At 40.4% G+C, this 17,828-nt stretch overlaps 1 protein-coding gene across 4 annotated transcripts in view; it reads left to right on the plus strand.

Moving 5' to 3' along the window:
* Positions 1–17,828, plus strand: part of WDFY3 (WD repeat and FYVE domain containing 3) — a 250,866-nt gene that overhangs the window by 141,759 nt on the left and 91,279 nt on the right. For all 4 annotated transcript variants that reach the window (XM_056568763.1, XM_056568762.1, XM_056568764.1 and 1 more), the window contains 7 exons: positions 47–224; positions 3,518–3,732; positions 4,338–4,450; positions 11,215–11,446; positions 13,825–13,925; positions 15,415–15,633; positions 17,177–17,358. In XM_056568763.1, the coding sequence (XP_056424738.1) occupies positions 47–224; positions 3,518–3,732; positions 4,338–4,450; positions 11,215–11,446; positions 13,825–13,925; positions 15,415–15,633; positions 17,177–17,358 (1,240 nt within the window). The remainder of the gene's footprint in view (positions 1–46; positions 225–3,517; positions 3,733–4,337; positions 4,451–11,214; positions 11,447–13,824; positions 13,926–15,414; positions 15,634–17,176; positions 17,359–17,828) is intronic.

The following is a 17,828-nucleotide window of genomic DNA, read 5'->3' on the forward strand; positions in this document are numbered from 1 at the left end:
GTGCCTCAATTTGATTCTTCACATTTACGCTTCTTTTCTGTTGCAGGCATGTCTACCATACAGTGTCCTCATCTTCCCTGATGCCTCCAAAGAACATCAGCGATCAAAAACCTCACGGAGGACCGGCCTCCTTTTTAAACTCAGATGCAGTTATTATACACCCAGGTGCCATGCTTTCTATGCTTGATCTTTTGGCATCTGTGGATTCAGATTCCCAACCTGAAGTATGTATCTCAAACTGGCATGTTTAATTCCAATCATTTTTTATCCTTTTTTGTATTGTCTAGGGGTAACTTATCAATGAAATTGTGGAGAAGCACAGGGATTTATGTAGAGGCGCACACCTCCACATAAATCCTGGGCACCGTTATAGACGTTTATTTAGACCAACATCTTCGAGAGATCTATGCCCCATATATATCTTGAACATTTGATGTTTTATTCCGTTTTCGCTATTCTGCTTTAGAACGTGCTCAATTCATGGATGTTATTGATAGAACAAGGTTATATAAGGCCCTTCAGTGCACATAAAAATGTTAAGTTTCAGATATTTTATGCTTTTTTTTTTATAGATCTCATAAGCCTCCTCTATCCTTTATGGTAGCATTGCTAATCTCTGTTGTAGTAATTTTATGTGGATAGGACTCCTGATCCACATCAATATCTTTACATTAATACAACATTTGAACAAAGGAGGATATGAAGATTAATGGAATGGTGATTTGGAAACAAGATTGAATAGGACAAAACAGAAAATGTGTCATGAGGACATGTGAGTAGTGCAGCCTTAGCCTATATGGTGTCATGAAGACATGTGAGTAGTGCAGCCTTAGCCTTCCTGGTGTCATGAGGACATGTGAGTAGTGCAGCCTTAGCCTTCCTGGTGTCATGAGGACATGTGAGTAGTGCAGCCTTAGCCTATATGGTGTCATGAGGACATGTGAGTAGTGCAGCCTTAGCCTTCCTGGTGTCATGAGGACATGTGAGTAGTGCAGCCTTAGCCTTTCTGGTGTCATGAGGACATGTGAGTAGTGCAGCCTTAGCCTATATGGTGTCATGAGGACATGTGAGTAGTGCAGCCTTAGCCTATATGGTGTCATGAGGACATGTGAGTAGTTCAGCCTTAGCCTATATGGTGCTATGAGGACATGTGAATAGTGGAGCCTTAGCCTATATGGTGTCATGAGGACATCTGAGTAGTTCAGCCTTAGCCTATATGGTGCTATGAGGACATGTGAGTAGTGCAGCCTTAGCCTTCCTGTTGTCATGAGGACATGTGAGTAGTGCAGCCTTAGCCTTCCTGTTGTCATGAGGACATGTGATTAATGCAACTTCAGCCTTCCTGGTGTCATGAGGACATGTGAGTAGTGCAGCCTTAGCCTATATGGTGTCATGAAGACATGTGAATAGTGCAACTTCAGCCTTCAAGGTGTCATGAGGACATACAAGTAGTGCAGCCTTAGCCGTCCTGGTGTCATTCGGACATGTGAGTAGTGCAGCCTTAGCCTTCCTGGTGTCATGAGGACATGTGAGTAGTGCAGCCTTAGCCTATATGGTGTCATGAAGACATGTGAATAGTGCAACTTCAGCCTTCAAGGTGTGTCATGAGGACATGTGAGTAGTGCAGCCGTAGCCTTCCTGGTGTCATGAAGAAATGTGAGTAGTGCAGCCTCAGCCTTCCTGGTGTCATGACGACATGTTAGTAGTGCAGCCTTAGCCTTCCTGGTGTCATGAGGACATGTGAGTAGTGCAGCCTTAGCCTTCCTGGTGTCATGAGGACATGTGAGTAGTGCAGCCTTAGCCTTCCTGGTGTGTCATGAGGACATGTGAGTAGTGCAGCCGTAGCCTTCCTGGTGTCATGAAGAAATGTGAGTAGTGCAGCCTCAGCCTTCCTGGTGTCATGAGGACATGTGAGTAGTGCAGCCTTAGCCTTCCTGGTGTCATGAGGACATGTGAGTAGTGCAGCCTCAGCCTTCCTGGTGTCATGAGGACATGTGAGTAGTGCAGCCTCAGCCTTCCTGGTGTCATGAGGACATGTGAGCAATGCATGTGAGTTTTTTTGCACCCAAATGGCAGGAGAAAATCTGCCACAACTCCATACCAAAATCTGTACAATCTGATTTTCATTTCCCACTGCCTATGGTGTTGCAGAAATGCTGTACCCTCAGGCTGTGTGCATACGGTTTTTTGTGATTTTTTTATATCTGTTTTACAGGCAAAAACAACATATGACATTTTCAGATGATTGTTCAGCCTTTTTAGCATTTTGACCATTTCTTTGCTGTTTTTAAAAGGAAAATTTTAAGGGAAACTGACAGCCAGTTTACCCGCACTAAACCCAATACATAGGGTAATAGTGGGGGGGGGGGAGTAAAATAATCGATTACTCACACAGATTTGTGGTCCCGTTGTAGATTCTGTTGCATATCTGATACTTTGCCCAATAAAGGTGAGATGTCTCTCTGCTGCCGTATGCCGCCCATCTCTAAATATGCATATAGTTCACCTGCACTATAACCCTGTGTATTGGGTTTAGTGTGGGTGAACCGGCTGTCAATTTCCCTTTAATTCATTTAAATAAAAGAGATCTTACAATAATTAATGATTATGGCTGACACAATTAATCTTCTGATCAGCAACTAATCGATTATGAAAATAGTTGGTCCATTAGTTGGTCAGCCAATTTCTAAAGTTCACACATACACGCGATTATCACTATGTATATATACAACTGTGCTCCTCCGCATGGTGGGCCCAGAACACAATCTTCTGCTTCCTGCAGATCCTTTCTGCAGCTGGCGTGAGTCCCCGGTTGTCAGACTCCATGCAGCAGATCAGACTCGCAATAGTTGCGGAAATGAGATGCAGGCGGTGGAAGATTATGTGTGCTGATCCCCTCTTCACTAAATAGGCTACTGGAGGAACAAAAACAACAACAACAAAACACTATATTTAAGATAATTGCTTATATATATTTAATTACAACAAAAAGCTACCCCTCTCCTTTGCTAAACTCCGCCTCTAGCCTACCCTACAAACTCTCTCTCAACACACAATCCATGACTTACACAAAATATCCCTCTGGTCTGAACCCCTCCCCCTTTGGTACAGATCCCTAATTATCTCCTTTTCTAATCTAACTTACAAATTGTCATGTTCTCCATTATGTTTTTTTCCCAATTAATCGATTAATAAAATTTACGTGTGACTATGAACATCTATCATTTACAGCACTGTAGCAGGATAGGATAAGCCATTCTGTACGTATTACATACATGTTCTCCTTTACCACAATGCGTGATATATAATTAGTGATAACAACCACTGCCTTCTTGGTTTATTCGTATCTACTTCTCAGTCCTGCGATAGTTCTTAAATCTTATGTTACTTATCTTATTTTATTATAGATTTCTAAACTTTTCAGTAAGACTTTATGACACATAACCGATTCACGCTGTGCTTTAATGATTTGTTTTACATTGTCATTTCTTTGCTTTTTACTTCTTTCTGTCTGCAGCATGCCTTGGATCTCCAGTTGGCTGTCGCAAACATCTTGCAGTCTTTAGTACACACGGAGAGGAATCAGCAGGTTATGTGTGAAGGAGGGCTGCATGCCCGTCTATTACACAGATGTAGCGCCGCCCTGGCTGATGAAGACCATGCATTACACCCTCCACTTCAGCGCATGTTTGAAAGACTGGCTTCTCAAGCACTGGAGCCCATGGTATTGCGGTGTGTACTTCAGTTATTACTCATAACGTAACTAACTCTGGATTTTATGTTATTTAAAGGGAAGTTGCTTAAAGTGTTTTTTTTCATTACTAGAACAACTGTTCATTTGTCCTATTGTTAACAAAATAGAGGGACGTCCTCTGTTTGGGACCCGTTCTTCAATGTGCCAGAACAGAAATCTATAAAATACTGATATGTAATATTATGTTTAACATTTTCCTGACTGCTGCCAGATTTTCCTCTTTCAGTAAACATTAAAAGGGTACTCCGCTGCTCAGCGTTTGCTGAGCAAACTGTTCTGAATGCTGGAGCCGGTGCCGGGAGCCCGTAACTTGTCAGCACCGCCCCCTCATGACATCACGCCCCACCCCCTCAATACAAGTCTATGGAAGGGGGCATGATGGCTCCCATAGACTTGCTTTGAGGGGGAGGGGCTATGACGTCAAAAGCTCCCGGCGCCGACTACAGCATTCGGAACAGTTTGTTCCAAACGCTGAGCAGCAGTGTACCCCTTTAAGATGTTACAAAAGTATCAAAACAAAACAAATAAATAACAAAAAGATTATAAGATTATGAATGGTTCCTTTCTTTTATTTTGCTCTCAGAGAATTCCTCCGTCTTGGTAATCCTTTGAATTGTGCAGCATGGGATAAACGCTTGTTAAAACAGTACCGTGTCCACAAGCCTAGTTCTCTCAGTTATGAACCAGAAATGAGAAGTAAGTTCACATATTTATCTTATTAGATAACAGATTCTTTTACAGCATTTTATGTAGTTGCTCATCAGTCTGTACACCCATTGTACAGTTTACTTAAAGGGGTACTTCAGTGGAAAAAATTTTTTTTTATCATCTGGTGCCAGATTTGTAAATTACTTCTATCTAAAAATCTTAATCCTGTATTTATCAGCTGCTGTATGCTACAGAGGAAGTCCTTTTCTTTTTTAAATTTTTTTTCAGTCTGACCACAGTGCTCTCTGCTGACACCTCTGTACATGTCTGGAACTGCCCAGAGCTTGCTATGGGGATTTGCTCCGTTTGATATAAAAAAAATAAAAAGAACTTCCTCTGGAATACCCCCCTTTTTTTTTTTTTTCATTTTACAACAACATATTCCTTTTACCACCATTAATAATGAACATTACACAAAAAAAGTATCATTCCTCTATAATATGTATGAAAATTAGGAATTCACAACCCTCCTTCTTCCCTTTGGCAGAGTTCTGTTTCATTCTTACATGAGCACACCCCCAAATCAGATCATTAGTCTAATACTCTATTAATTACAATTATTTATCCGGAATCCAAATTGGTGCCACTCTTTTATATAATGCAAAATGAATGGAAGGAAAACACATTTTACCAGGGTAACTCAATCTCCCATTGATAAATAAAGCCTTGTCCAGATCTTAACTTTACTCTCAACTTTATTGATCATAGGTTTGATATTTGCCGAAATTTTAATACCCAAATACTCTATCTCTACAACTTTGTTAATTTAGGTCAATTCCTGTCACCTCCCCTATTGGAAGAAGGGCAGAATTTGACCAATTAATAAAAAAGCTAGATAAAACCCTGAATTCTTTGATACATTCAATTACTTGCTTAGTTATATTTACCAGATCCCTAATAAACAATAGAACATCGTCTGCATACATTAGAAACTTTTCCTGTTCTCCGTTTATACCACAGCCTTCAAATGCTTCCAATGTCCTAAAACTTATAGCAAGAGGTTGCAAAAAAGGAATAAAAGTGGTGAGAGTGGGCAGCCTTCTCTTGTTTCTCTACTCAGTCTAAGTATAAATGACCCAGTCACACTGACCCTTGCTGTGGGTTGAAAATACATGTTACTAACCCATTTTTCAAAGGATTTAAATTGTTCTGTTACCCTCAATAAGAACCCCCAGCCCCAAATAAATTCCATTTTGTTCCACTCCTACTACTTTTGTTATACATTTAGCCAATCTGACGGCTATTATTTTTGAGTAGATCTTAAAGTCTGTATTTAGTAAATATATTGGGTGATATGAGTCCATGAATTGTGGATTTTTACCTTTTTTCAATATTAAAACAGTAACAGCCTCCATCCAGGATTCATCTATAACTTCTATAAACATACGCCATATTGTTTTTCAGAGTTTCCTATATGATTGAAATGGGATCCCATCAGAGCCCAGTGTAGTGTTCCCTGATAACGTTGACAATGCTCCTTCCAGATCCTGTATAGCAATTGGGGAATTAAGATTATCATGGTCTTCTGTATTCAGTACTAGGGATCGACTGATTATCGATATGGCCGATATTATCGGCCGATAATCAGGATTTTGGGCATTATCGGTAAGCCGATAAGCCGATAATGCCCCGCCCCCCGCACCTCCCCCACCGCACCGCGACCGCCCGACCTGCCGTACCGCACCAGCGACCGACCCACCGCACCGCGTCGCACCCCCCACCGTAGCGCTGGACGGTATACCGGTATGGATTTTTGCCCATACCGCATACCTCCCCCACCCTCCGAGTTAATAAAAAAAAAATTTAACTTACCCGTAATGGGGGTGGTCCGGGCCATCCATCCTTCCTTCCTGTAGTGTCCGGCGGCATTCCGGGTGGAGGGTGAACCGGTCCGGGCTGTCCTTCTCCAGGGGTCCTCTTCTCCACTCCGGGCAGGCTCCGGCCTAGTACGCTGCATAGACTCCGCTACGCCGTGACGACAGGGGCGTCGCTGCGCACGGGCATCACTGCGCAGCGGTGTCTATGCAGCGTACTAGGCCGGAGCCTGCCCAGAGTGGAGAAGAGGACCCCCGGAGAAGGACAGCCTGGACCGGTTCACCCTCCACCCGGAATGCCACCAGACACTACAGGAAGGAAGGATGGATGGCCCGGACCACCCTGACAGGTAGGGGGAGAGAAGCGGGTGGTGGCGGCGGTGGCCTATGGCACCGCAAAAGCCACTGCAGTGCATTGATTTAAAGCACCAGCTTTAAATCAATGTTCTGCAGCGGTGTCGAGGGGGGATAAATAGCCGATAACTTATACCGGAATATCGGCCCTAACCTCCACCGATTATCGGTATCTGTATCGGCCCTAATAAAACGATATCGGTCGATTCCTATTGAGTACTGGAAATTTCAATTTCCCAAATATTCCTCAATCACATTACCACTTACATTACTTTCCGTACAGTATAATTTCTGAAAATTTCTGGAATTTACTAACTGGTAATTTCTCCCTTCTCTTTTTGTGCTTTAACGATACTGGATAAAAATGTACCTATATATTCCACTCTCCATATTTATCTTGAGTGACCTTCAGTCTCTCAAAATTTTCCTGCTCTCTCTCCTTTATCTCTTTTCTATACTCCCCCCCCCCCCCCCCCCCCAGTTGACATTTATACTTCACTTTTCTCTTTATCAATATCCCCCTTTAAAAATACCTTAAGGGTATCCCATACATTGAATATGTTTGTTGTTCCCCTCAACTCTTCTTCTACTCCCACCATAATTTTGTCTATGGTTAACCAATGTGAATTAATATTCTGTATTTTAATATTCCAGTTATTTTCCTCCTTTTCTTTAAATTTAATAGTACATACGAGTGGGCAATTGTCGGATATGTTATTATTATGCAGATAATTATTCACCTGTACCATATCTATTTTTGAGGCTACTAAATAGGATGTGGAATAACATGAGAATATGGCCCTATTGGGATATAGACTCCTCCATCCATCTCTCCATCCCACCTCCTCACAAAATTTATAAAGTGGAGAAGTACCTATACCTCCCGTCTTGCCTCGTCTATCTCTTGTTAGATCCATAACAATATTAAAAATTCCCAAAAAAATTCCAAAAATGTAATTAATTTTCATAACACGTTTAAGTTAAAAGGTGGCGGAATATACAAAAAAGCAAGAATTAAATCCTTCTCTTCCCATCACATCAATTTCTTTATTATTTATTTTAATTAATGATTTATTATAAATATATACTGATATATCTAGAGGTATATCTAGAGTAAGTAGAGTGGAGTTCTACTCCTGCCCACCGTCTTGACATAAGATGGCCCGATTCTTTACATATATGAGTCTCTACCAGACATACTATTGCTCGTAGATGTCTGTTTATTAATCAAAAGTTGCACATCTCTTTTTTGCCATTCATTCCTCTCACATTCCATACTGGTATCCTATTTTCACTTTCATTCATATAGGAGAAAAGAAAAAAAAACTTCCCCTGGCTGGTGCCCCTCCCCCCAGAATGTTTTGCCTATCTGAACGCATTAGCAAAACTATCCTTACGCTTTTCTCTGCTATTTCCAACCCCCCCCCATCCATACCCCTCCCCCCCAACACACTCACAAAATACATACTTCATAGCTCCTGAAGCTTAAAGCCAACTAATAAGCTTCTCTACGTAATACCGAAGAAAGGAACCCTATAGCATGATATGGGTCGTAAAAGTACAGCTACCTAAAGAACCTTGTTGGTTCGATATTAATAAAGCTTAATTTGCAGAAAAAAATTATCTATCTATCTTTATGAGAAAAAGTCTTACAATTTTCTAATATACTTGGTATTTCAATTCCTTAACATTTCCCATTCTGTCTGAGCACCCGATTTGTAACATAAAGTATATTAGAAAGTTGTATAGTTTTTCATTTTTTTTTTTTCCAACTGAAAATCTTCATTAAAGGGATATTTCCATATTAGACATTTATGGCATATACATAGCATGTTCCATTAATCTCTGATAGTCCAACCTCAAGGACCAGCATCTGTCTTCACAACGGTGGTCTGTACGAGAGTTCTAACAACAGCCATGGACCCCCATACTAGAGGTAGATTCAGGTCCCAGATTAATAAAGTTTGATATTTTAAGAAGTCTCATATACAGTAAGTGGAGTGATGATTGAACATATGCATTGAACATAATTGACCTCCGTTCTCATGATCCTAGTAGTCAGATCCCCATCTGTTAGCTAGTTATCCGGTAGGTATCTTTGGATAAATAGCTTGCCATACAGTGTTGCTTTACTCTTGATGCCCCCAGTTACGCCATTGGAAAGTAATATTTAATGGCTTTTTTTTTATACAATAATGCCTGTGAGGCAGGCTGAGACAGCCAACTGAATAAGATTTTACACGTTGCACGCCTTCCCTCTTTTTAATCTATCCATTCTCTACAATAGTCTTTTGATCTAATTTGGTAGATATTTTAATTATGTGTATTTTTCCCCTCCTCCGCTTTAAAATGCATATTTGCTTTTCAGCTTCCAAAGTTTGAACAACTGTCGGGTCAGCTCAGATGTTCCAAAATGACAATTTAGTTGTAGCTAAGATGGAAATGCAATCTGTTTATCTACGGATCTTAAGTCTTCCCACACGCTCCGTCCCACATTTCCTAATGCACTGCTGACATATTAAATGGGTAAAACAAAAATAGAGAAAAAGAAACACAGCCGTAAATCTACAATTTGTATTTTGATCTACTTGCTTCTCAGCATGAATTCAAAAACTAACAGGTTGTTATACATTTTGATCTAAAAGTACAAGCCCACTCGCCACGTCAAGGCCACCTATTTAGAGTGGGTCCCTAAAACATCATTGGCGTAGCGCCGGCGGCAGCCACCACCACCACAACACCATGTCCACAGTGGGAGCGGTCCAGTAGCAAGGCAGCCCCACTGCTGCCGGACCAAGCCCCTGGCTCCGGGCCACACCACGCCACAGACAAAGAATCACAGTAACAATGACCGCTGCAGTGTAACCACACCTTGTGAATTGTAAATTCCTAGCAAGTGCTCCCTGCCAGAGGGCTGGGAGAATGTTAGGAGGAAACCCTTATGCAGTCTCCTGCTAATTAATAGCGCCTGGGCCGAATGGGTGGAGCAGAGTGCTGGCTATGAAAGAGGGGACAGACTACAATTGTAAAACAAAAATAGAGAAAAAGAAGCACAGCCTCACATCCACAATTAGTATTTTTATCTACTTGCTTCTCAGCATAAAAATGTATACTAACATCCTGTTAGTCCCTGAAATTATGCTGAGAAGCAAATAGATCAAAATACAAATGGTGGATGTGCGGCTATGTTTCTCTATTATTGTTGTACATTTGTAATCTCTCCCTCCTTCCATAGCCAGCATGCCACTCCACTCATTTGACCCAGGCGTTTTTAATTAGCAGGAGACTGCATATAGGTTTCCTCCTAGCACTCTCCCAGCCCTCTGGCAGGGAGCACATGGTAGGTTTCACACTGGTGTGGTTCTCTGTGGCAGCTATTGTTTCGGTGATGCTTTGTCTGTGGGGTGGTGTGGCTCAGAGCCAGGGGCTTGGTCGGCAGCAGTGGGGCTGCCTGGCCACTGGGTCATTCCCCAGGTGGGCTTTGTGTCTCGGAGGCAGTGGTCGCCGCCCGGCGCTACACCAGTGTCAGGTTAGGGACCCACTCTGACTAGGTGGCCTTGACGTGGCGAGTGGGTTTGTACTTTTTGATCAAAATGTATGCTAACAACCTGTTAGTTTTTTTATTTATGCTGAGAAGCAAGTAGATCAAAATACAAATGGTGGTTGTGCGGCTATGTTTCTCTATTATTGTTGTATATTAAAGGATACTCCGACCCTAAGACATCTTATCCCCTATCCAAAGGATAGGGGATAAGATGTCTGATGGCGGGGGTCCAGCCGCTGGGGACCCCGCAATCTCATGCAGCACCCACTTGTCTCAGCTGCACAAAGCGATGATCACTCCGTGTCTGAAGACTGACGACCAGGGGGCGGAGTATCTTGCATTTAGGGGGTGGGGCGTGATGTCACAAGGGGGCGGAGTCGTGACATAAAGCCCCGCACCCTAAATGCAAGACTATGGGAGGGGGCATGACTGCTGTCACGTCCCTCCCATAGACTTGCATCAGAAGGGAGCCTGTTGACCACTGCTGATCACGGGGGGTCCCATTGGTTGGACCCCGTGCGATCAGACACTTATTCCCTTATTTATCCATAGGAATACAGTACCCCTGTAAACAAATATTTTATTGAAATGAAAAAGATTGAATCTAAGTGCATTTAAATGCAATCTCCGTCATCACCAGTTAATGGCATTGGTCCTAAATCCTTATTTTATTAACAACCATGTTACCAGCTGCTTTACTGCCACATGAAACTATGATGTAATGAGCACAGCGGAGATTGTATATGTGACTCCTTCCCACAGAGTCATGAAATAAATTATTTACATTTACATATTGCTAAATATAGATTCAGTAGTTATCTAAAGACATTATCACATGGTTCTTTAAGAAACCTTAGTGTTTTAAGTATCATGGGTTCTGCAGAGTATGGTGCATCGGGAAGCAATACACCAAAAACATTCATGTGTCTCTTGGCACTAGGTGCCAGTGTTATGAATAGAAATGAAGCGGAGATAGGGAAGCTAGTATGTGGCTTTTTTCCGTTTAAGCTCTGACAGATCTGTTTCCGTGCTCCACACAGGTAGCGTGATCATGTCCACAGAGGGCCTTGGCTCTGACAGTGTGTTCTGTGTGGGAGAAGACAAACATTACCGGATAAGCCGCAGCTTGGTAAAATCGGCAGAAGGCTGCACAGTGCCCTTAACCAGGGTAAAGTGCCTGGTTTCTATGACAACACCACATGACATTAGGCTTCATGGATCATCAGTTACTCCTGCCTTTGTGGAATTTGACACTTCTCTGGAAGGCTTCGGGTAATGTTCTTGTTTTTTTATTTTTTATTTTGTATCATTATAATTGTAAAATAATTGAATCTCTGCAGCAGCTCATTCACATTAGTATAATATCCTATCCATGTGTTAGTTTACAAAAAATGTGGTAATATCCCTGTAGGAGTAAAAATAAAATGTTTCTGAAAGGCTATGGAGTTTTTTTATTTTCTTTTGTAAATGTAAAATTAAAGCTGTATTCCCCTAAAAAATTAATTGGCTCCAGAACGTTAAACAGATTTGTAAATTACTTCTATTTAAAAAAAAATCTTAATCCTTCCAGTACTTATCAACTGTTGAAGTTGAGTTGTTCTTTTCTGTCTGACAATAGTGCTCTCTGCTGACACCTCTGTCTGTCTCAGGAACTGTCCAGAGCAGAAGAGGTTTGCTATGGGGGTTTGCTCCTACTCTGGACAGTTCCTGAGACAGACAGAGGTGCCAGCAAAGAGCACTGTGGTCAGACAGAAAGAACATCTCAACTTCAGCAGCTGATAAGTACTGGAAGGATTAAGATTTTTTTAATAGAAGTAATTTACAAATCTGTTTAACTTTCTGGAGCCAGTTGATATGAAAAAAAATAGTTTTAAGCAATTTTTAAATGATAAATATTGAAAAATGTACTGCCATCTTGCTGAGATAGTTTGTGCACTTGCTTCACATATTGTAGCTGTCCTGCTGAATCAGACATACATTTTACAGCACACTGCTCCTGTCTATGTTGGCTCTCTTCTTCCCCGCTGTCAGTGTTAGATGTAGTAACAGGCAGGGGGTTGACACTGTAAATAGGGAGGAAACCCAGACTATAACCGAGAGGGTATAATACCAGGCTCTGTAACAGTGGAGAGAGAAGTAAATCCATGACAGACTCTGCAGGGGAGGAAGGGGGAATCACACACTCCTTGTCATCAGTGTCTTTCTCCGCGAGAGTTACTGAAGGTAGCAGCTTCCTGAACACACATACTCCACATCCAGCATGAAACTAGGAGCAGGTTGAAAACTGCATATTAATGTTTATGAAAACTATTGAAGGTATCGAAACTGCATGCTGAAACTTAGAGCAACTAAGGGTAACTACCGACAAATATAATTATTTCTACTTTATGTCAAAGGTATCCATAAGATTTAAAGAGGTACTCCAGTGGAAAACTTTTTTTTAATTTTATTTATTTTTTTAAATCAACTGGTGCCAGAAAGTTAAACAGATTTGTAAATTATTTCTATTAAAAACTCTTATTCCTTCCAGTACTTATCAGCTGCTGAATACTACAGAGGAAATTCTTTTCTTTTTGGAATACAGAGCTCTCTGCTGAATCATGAGCACGCTGCTCTCTGCTGACATCTCTGTCCATTTTAAGAATTGTCCAGAGTAGGAGAAAATCCCCATAGCAAACATGCGCTGCTCTGGACAGTTCCTAAAATGGACAGAGATTTCAGCAGAGAGCACTGTGTCCCACAAAGAAAAGAATTTCCTTTGTAGTAATCAGCAGCTAATAAATAGTGGAAGGATTAATATTTTTTTTAATAGAAGTAATTTACAAATCTGTTTAACTTTCTGGCACCAGTTGATTAAAAAAAAAAAGTTTTCCACCGGAGTACCCCTTTAATGTCTTTTGTTTTCTCCTTGGGTATATTGTTTAAAAGGGATTTTCTGTGGAATGTTGACTAGTTATGCCATGAATGTGATCAGTGCGGATCTGATTAATGTAAACTACATATTGTTTTTATTCTCTTATCTTGAAAGGCTCCAAGTCAATCTTAAAAGTAAACAACATTTTTTTTTTACCAAAGTTGATGTTCTACCACATTTCTGTCATGTCTACAAAACCCAAAGTTTGTGTTCCTTGTGATTTCTATTCAGCTATTTATTAGGAAGATATCCAGGTCTGCAGCAGAGTAGATTTCCGAAGCTGATAAGCCACAGTGGACGCTTTAACTGTATATATGCCTTCTGTCCTTTAGCTTTCCACAGAATGGCATATTGAATGACATATACATCTGTACTGTTATGCAGGGTTGAGGAATAGGATTTTATCCATACAGCACTACCTGTGTGTGTCATTCTTCACTTTATTTCTGGTTTTGCTAAAGAGCAGCTGAGGGTTGCCAGAGCTATTGGTTACACTTAGATAAAGCGTGTTCAGTGAATGGAAGGAGTTGTAGAAAGACAACTTGTTCATTCGTTGATTGGTAACTGAGATGATTATTACCTGTAATTGTTTCTTCATCTGTAACTGTTCTGCAGAAGTTTAAGGCCAACATAATTTATATGTATTTTTAGCCTCCATGTAAAAACTCCTTTATTTCAGAAATCCTTGAAATGACTGAGTTGTTCTAGAGATCTCAATGTATTTTCTCTTTTATAGCTGCCTCTTCTTGCCAAGTTTGGCTCCTCACAATGCTCCAAACAGTAATGCAGTTACCACGGGGCTTATGGATGGCACAGTGCTGAGTGGCATAGGAACAGGTAATGCATTTCATGAATACCTTTAAAGTATTACTGTCATTATTTAAAAAATGCTTATGTCAGTGTAGTATTTGTGCCCTAAGCCCTATATGCATAATAATATGCATGTGTTAATATGTAAAATACCTTTTGATCTATATATTACTGTGCTCAGTCTTTTTGCGTTTCTCTTGAAGGCTGGGGGAGTTTCTCCAGGAGAATAATGAGCTCCTTTCCTCCCCCCTCCCGGTTATGTGGTCTCCACAAACATTTTTACATTTGCAAAGCTTTGTGCCTAAATTGCATGCTCTATAGAACTCTAATGCAGCCATGTGAAACTATTTGGTGGAAGTACACAATAAAACCCTGTATTTTGTGCCAAAGATTAAACATTTTACATTTGCACAGCTTTGTGCCCAAATTGCATGCTTTTTGTAACCCTACAACAGCAATATGGAACCTATATGGTGCAAATACACAAGAAATAAGTTAATAAAATGAAGAGAATGAATGAAGAGAAATTATTTTGCATATAAATAATAATTTAGCACCTTGTATTGCTTGTCAGTGTAAAAAAAAAGCTCCTCTTCTGAAAAGACTGCAAGCTGTCTGGATCTCACAGGTGTTCAGCTCATGCTGGTGAAAACTGGATTATACACTGTTCTGAGGCACAGCAGGGAGATATCCACACCCTCTCCCCACCCTGGTCCTAAATATATTTAGTTTATTTCCAGGCTTTGTGTGCAAAATGAGACAAAGACCCATAGTGGACATTTTTTAAACCATTTTTTTTACATCTTTAGCAATCAACTTTTTTATTAAAGTATATTAGGAAAATGGTTTGTTTTTAAGGAAAATATATATATATATTTTATTATTATTATTATTATTATTATTATTTTTTAACAACCGTAAGCTTTACAGGAAAATTGGCATCAGTTGTATGCTGCCCAAATAGGTGCAGATGGTGCAGGCATCACCAGTCCGGGACACACTGAATATTTTGGGTAACTAGTCTTCGGGGCAGGTCCTGGCTGCTACTGCTCAGCTGGATTGTGTGATACATCTTTTCCTATACACTGCTAGGGAGAGTCATATCACTCAAGCTGGCCAGGCAGAGAGCAGCCAGGACCTGCCCCGAGGACTAGTTACCCAGGTCCTGCCAGCATTTTTGATCTGTGATTACTATGGAAGTACGGTACATTGTAACAAAACAAAAAAAATTGCAAAAGAGAGTGAATGTTAGTGCTGATGATTACCTAGGTCCTATATATCGATTTACATTGTGTATTATTGTAATTTTATGTAGGCGAGGTGCATGCCTTTTAAAGGCTACAGCACATACATTCCTAAATTCTTGATCTGTTCTGTGTGTTCTTCATGAATGGGACCTCATTCACTTGCTGAAAGTGTTGCTTTCAAAATTATATAAAGTGCTGTATGCAATACTTTATTATCCTCATGAACGTTACTTACAAATGCATATTCTCAAAAAAATGTTTTCTTTTAGGGGAACGTCTTTTCCCACCACCATCTGGATTAACATTCTCCATATGGTTCTGCATTGAGCATTTCAGTACTCCACCAAATAATCACCCAGTGAGGCTGCTTACCGTTGTCCGACGCGCAAACTCCTCCGAGCAGCACTATATCTGTCTAGCCATTGTACTTTCCGCAAAGGACAAGTCCCTGATCGTGTCAACAAAGGAAGAACTCCTTCAGAACTATGGTAAATATTAGCTTGAGCTCAATGATAACATAGCATCTTTTAGGAAACATAGAAATGAGACAGTAAGTGGGTATAACCATCATATATGTGACTAATCTCAACCATACCTAATGGATCCAATTAACCTATAATGGAGTTTGTCATGGTTTCCATAGTTTTCTTGGCAATAATAACTCTGCATACTGTGCTGTTCCTGCCATTAGAAATAATGAAACACTCAAATAAAGCTCCAAATGGCAGTATGATCATAGCCTTAGTCACACACAGTGATTTTTTTTTCCATAGGTTTAGTTGCAAATTTTTCTAAAATAAAACAAGAGATTTTTTCTAATAAGAAAACTATAGAAATTAATTCATTGGATAGTGGGTCATTAAAAGAGGTTATATCTAGGTGCTATTATGTCAAGGTTACATAACAGCAGTATCCCGCCATGAGTCAGAAGGTAGAGAAATGTACTATTTGTCCATCATCCAAAATCAATGGTTGAGGGTAGATTGTGGTCACATAGTAATAATACAGCCTGGTATTGTGACCATAGATGTCCCTTTACATAATCTGAGACTTTGGTAGGATTACCGTTCTTGTAGAGGGCCACTTGTCTGATATTTGTCTCAGCAGCATGAATTCTTAGCTCTGTACCAGCTACTAACCAAGATCTTAAAACTTTACTGTCATTTAGTAAAACTTTTGACATGTCTATCAGGTATTTCAAAAGTTAAGCTTACTCCAAGTCTCATGAATCATAGCCTGGTGTCTAATGTGCTCAATAGACTATAATGGAGCTTTGAATCAGGCTGGTGTCTGGTGAGTGAAGCAGACTGCTGCTGCGCTCTTCACCCTTCTATAACTCGCATCACATCGGGTCTCCCGACGTGGTACAATATGGAATGGGTCAGCACTCAGTACAGGTTAGGTGCACGTGGAGAAAGTCAAGATCAGTATAGAAGAAACTTCCAGCACTCTGTCTTTCAATAAGCTTTATTCAGCTACTGTTTAGTAGCTTAATGAAGCTTATTGAATGACATCAGTGTGCTAGGAGTATCTTTTATACTGATCAGGACATGTGGTGTGATCTAAACTTTTTACAAACCTCTGTATATGTAGTACTAAGTTTAAGTAAAGGGGTATTCCCATTTAGAAAAGTAATGCAATATTGCAGAAGATTGTTGGGGGTCGGACCTCTAAAAACCCCATCAGAATGAAGGGGATGCAATACTGGTGAAGTGCTACATTTCATCCTCCCTTCAACAATGCTCTCAGCTACCTTACTTGAATGGGGCCACACTGCAGTACCCTGTACAGTCAGGTGACCAGAGACCATTGTACATGTTAACTCCAGAGCTGCATTCCCTTCTTCCTCACGATTGGTGGGGGTCCTTGAAGTCAAATCCATTTAGATTATAAAGTGATGGCATATCCTCTAGAAATACACTTTAAGGTTTTGAGATGGGAATACTGCTTTAAAATCAACCTTCCTAATGTAATACATTTGTATATAAATTTGTGTGTTTAAAAATAAATATCAACATGTTTGTTCTTCAGTGGATGACTTTAGTGAAGAGTCTTCCTTCTATGAAATCCTACCTTGTTGTGCCCGATTTCGATGCAGTGAGCTGATAATGGAAGGTCAATGGCATCATATGGTTTTAGTGATGAGTAAAGGCATGCTAAAGAATAGCACCGCCACTCTGTACCTTGATGGGCAGCTGGTCAGTACTGTAAAGGTAGGTTCACTATTCTAGATATATATGTTGTTCAGAATCCTCATATTTTAGGTGTAGAGAAGGGCAAGTGTTATTCTTCTTGTAACTATGTGTCATGGTTAAAACATATGTAAAATGTTAAGTAACTTTGCTAATACTTTGTAAATCAGTTCCTTTACTTGTACTTAAAGTTTTTTTTTAAATGTTAAACATATTTTTTTTTGTAATGTTTTCTGGTAGTTTTGCCCCAAATTGAAATGAATTGATAATAAAGGAGTACTCCAGTGTAAAATAATTCATCCTCTATAAAATATAGGGGATAACTTTTAGATCTCTTGCACAGCATAGCAGTCCCCAGGAAGGTAGTGTGCCGACCCCTGCAGGAAGCTGCGTTTGTCACACCCTCTCCATGTTTCTCTATGGGATACATAGAGCACACATGTTGACCGCCGCTTCATGCGGGGTCGGCACACCCACTTCCCGGGGACTGC

The sequence above is a fragment of the Hyla sarda genome, chromosome 1 (assembly GCF_029499605.1).
Source record: "Hyla sarda isolate aHylSar1 chromosome 1, aHylSar1.hap1, whole genome shotgun sequence".
NCBI lineage: Eukaryota > Metazoa > Chordata > Amphibia > Anura > Hylidae > Hyla > Hyla sarda.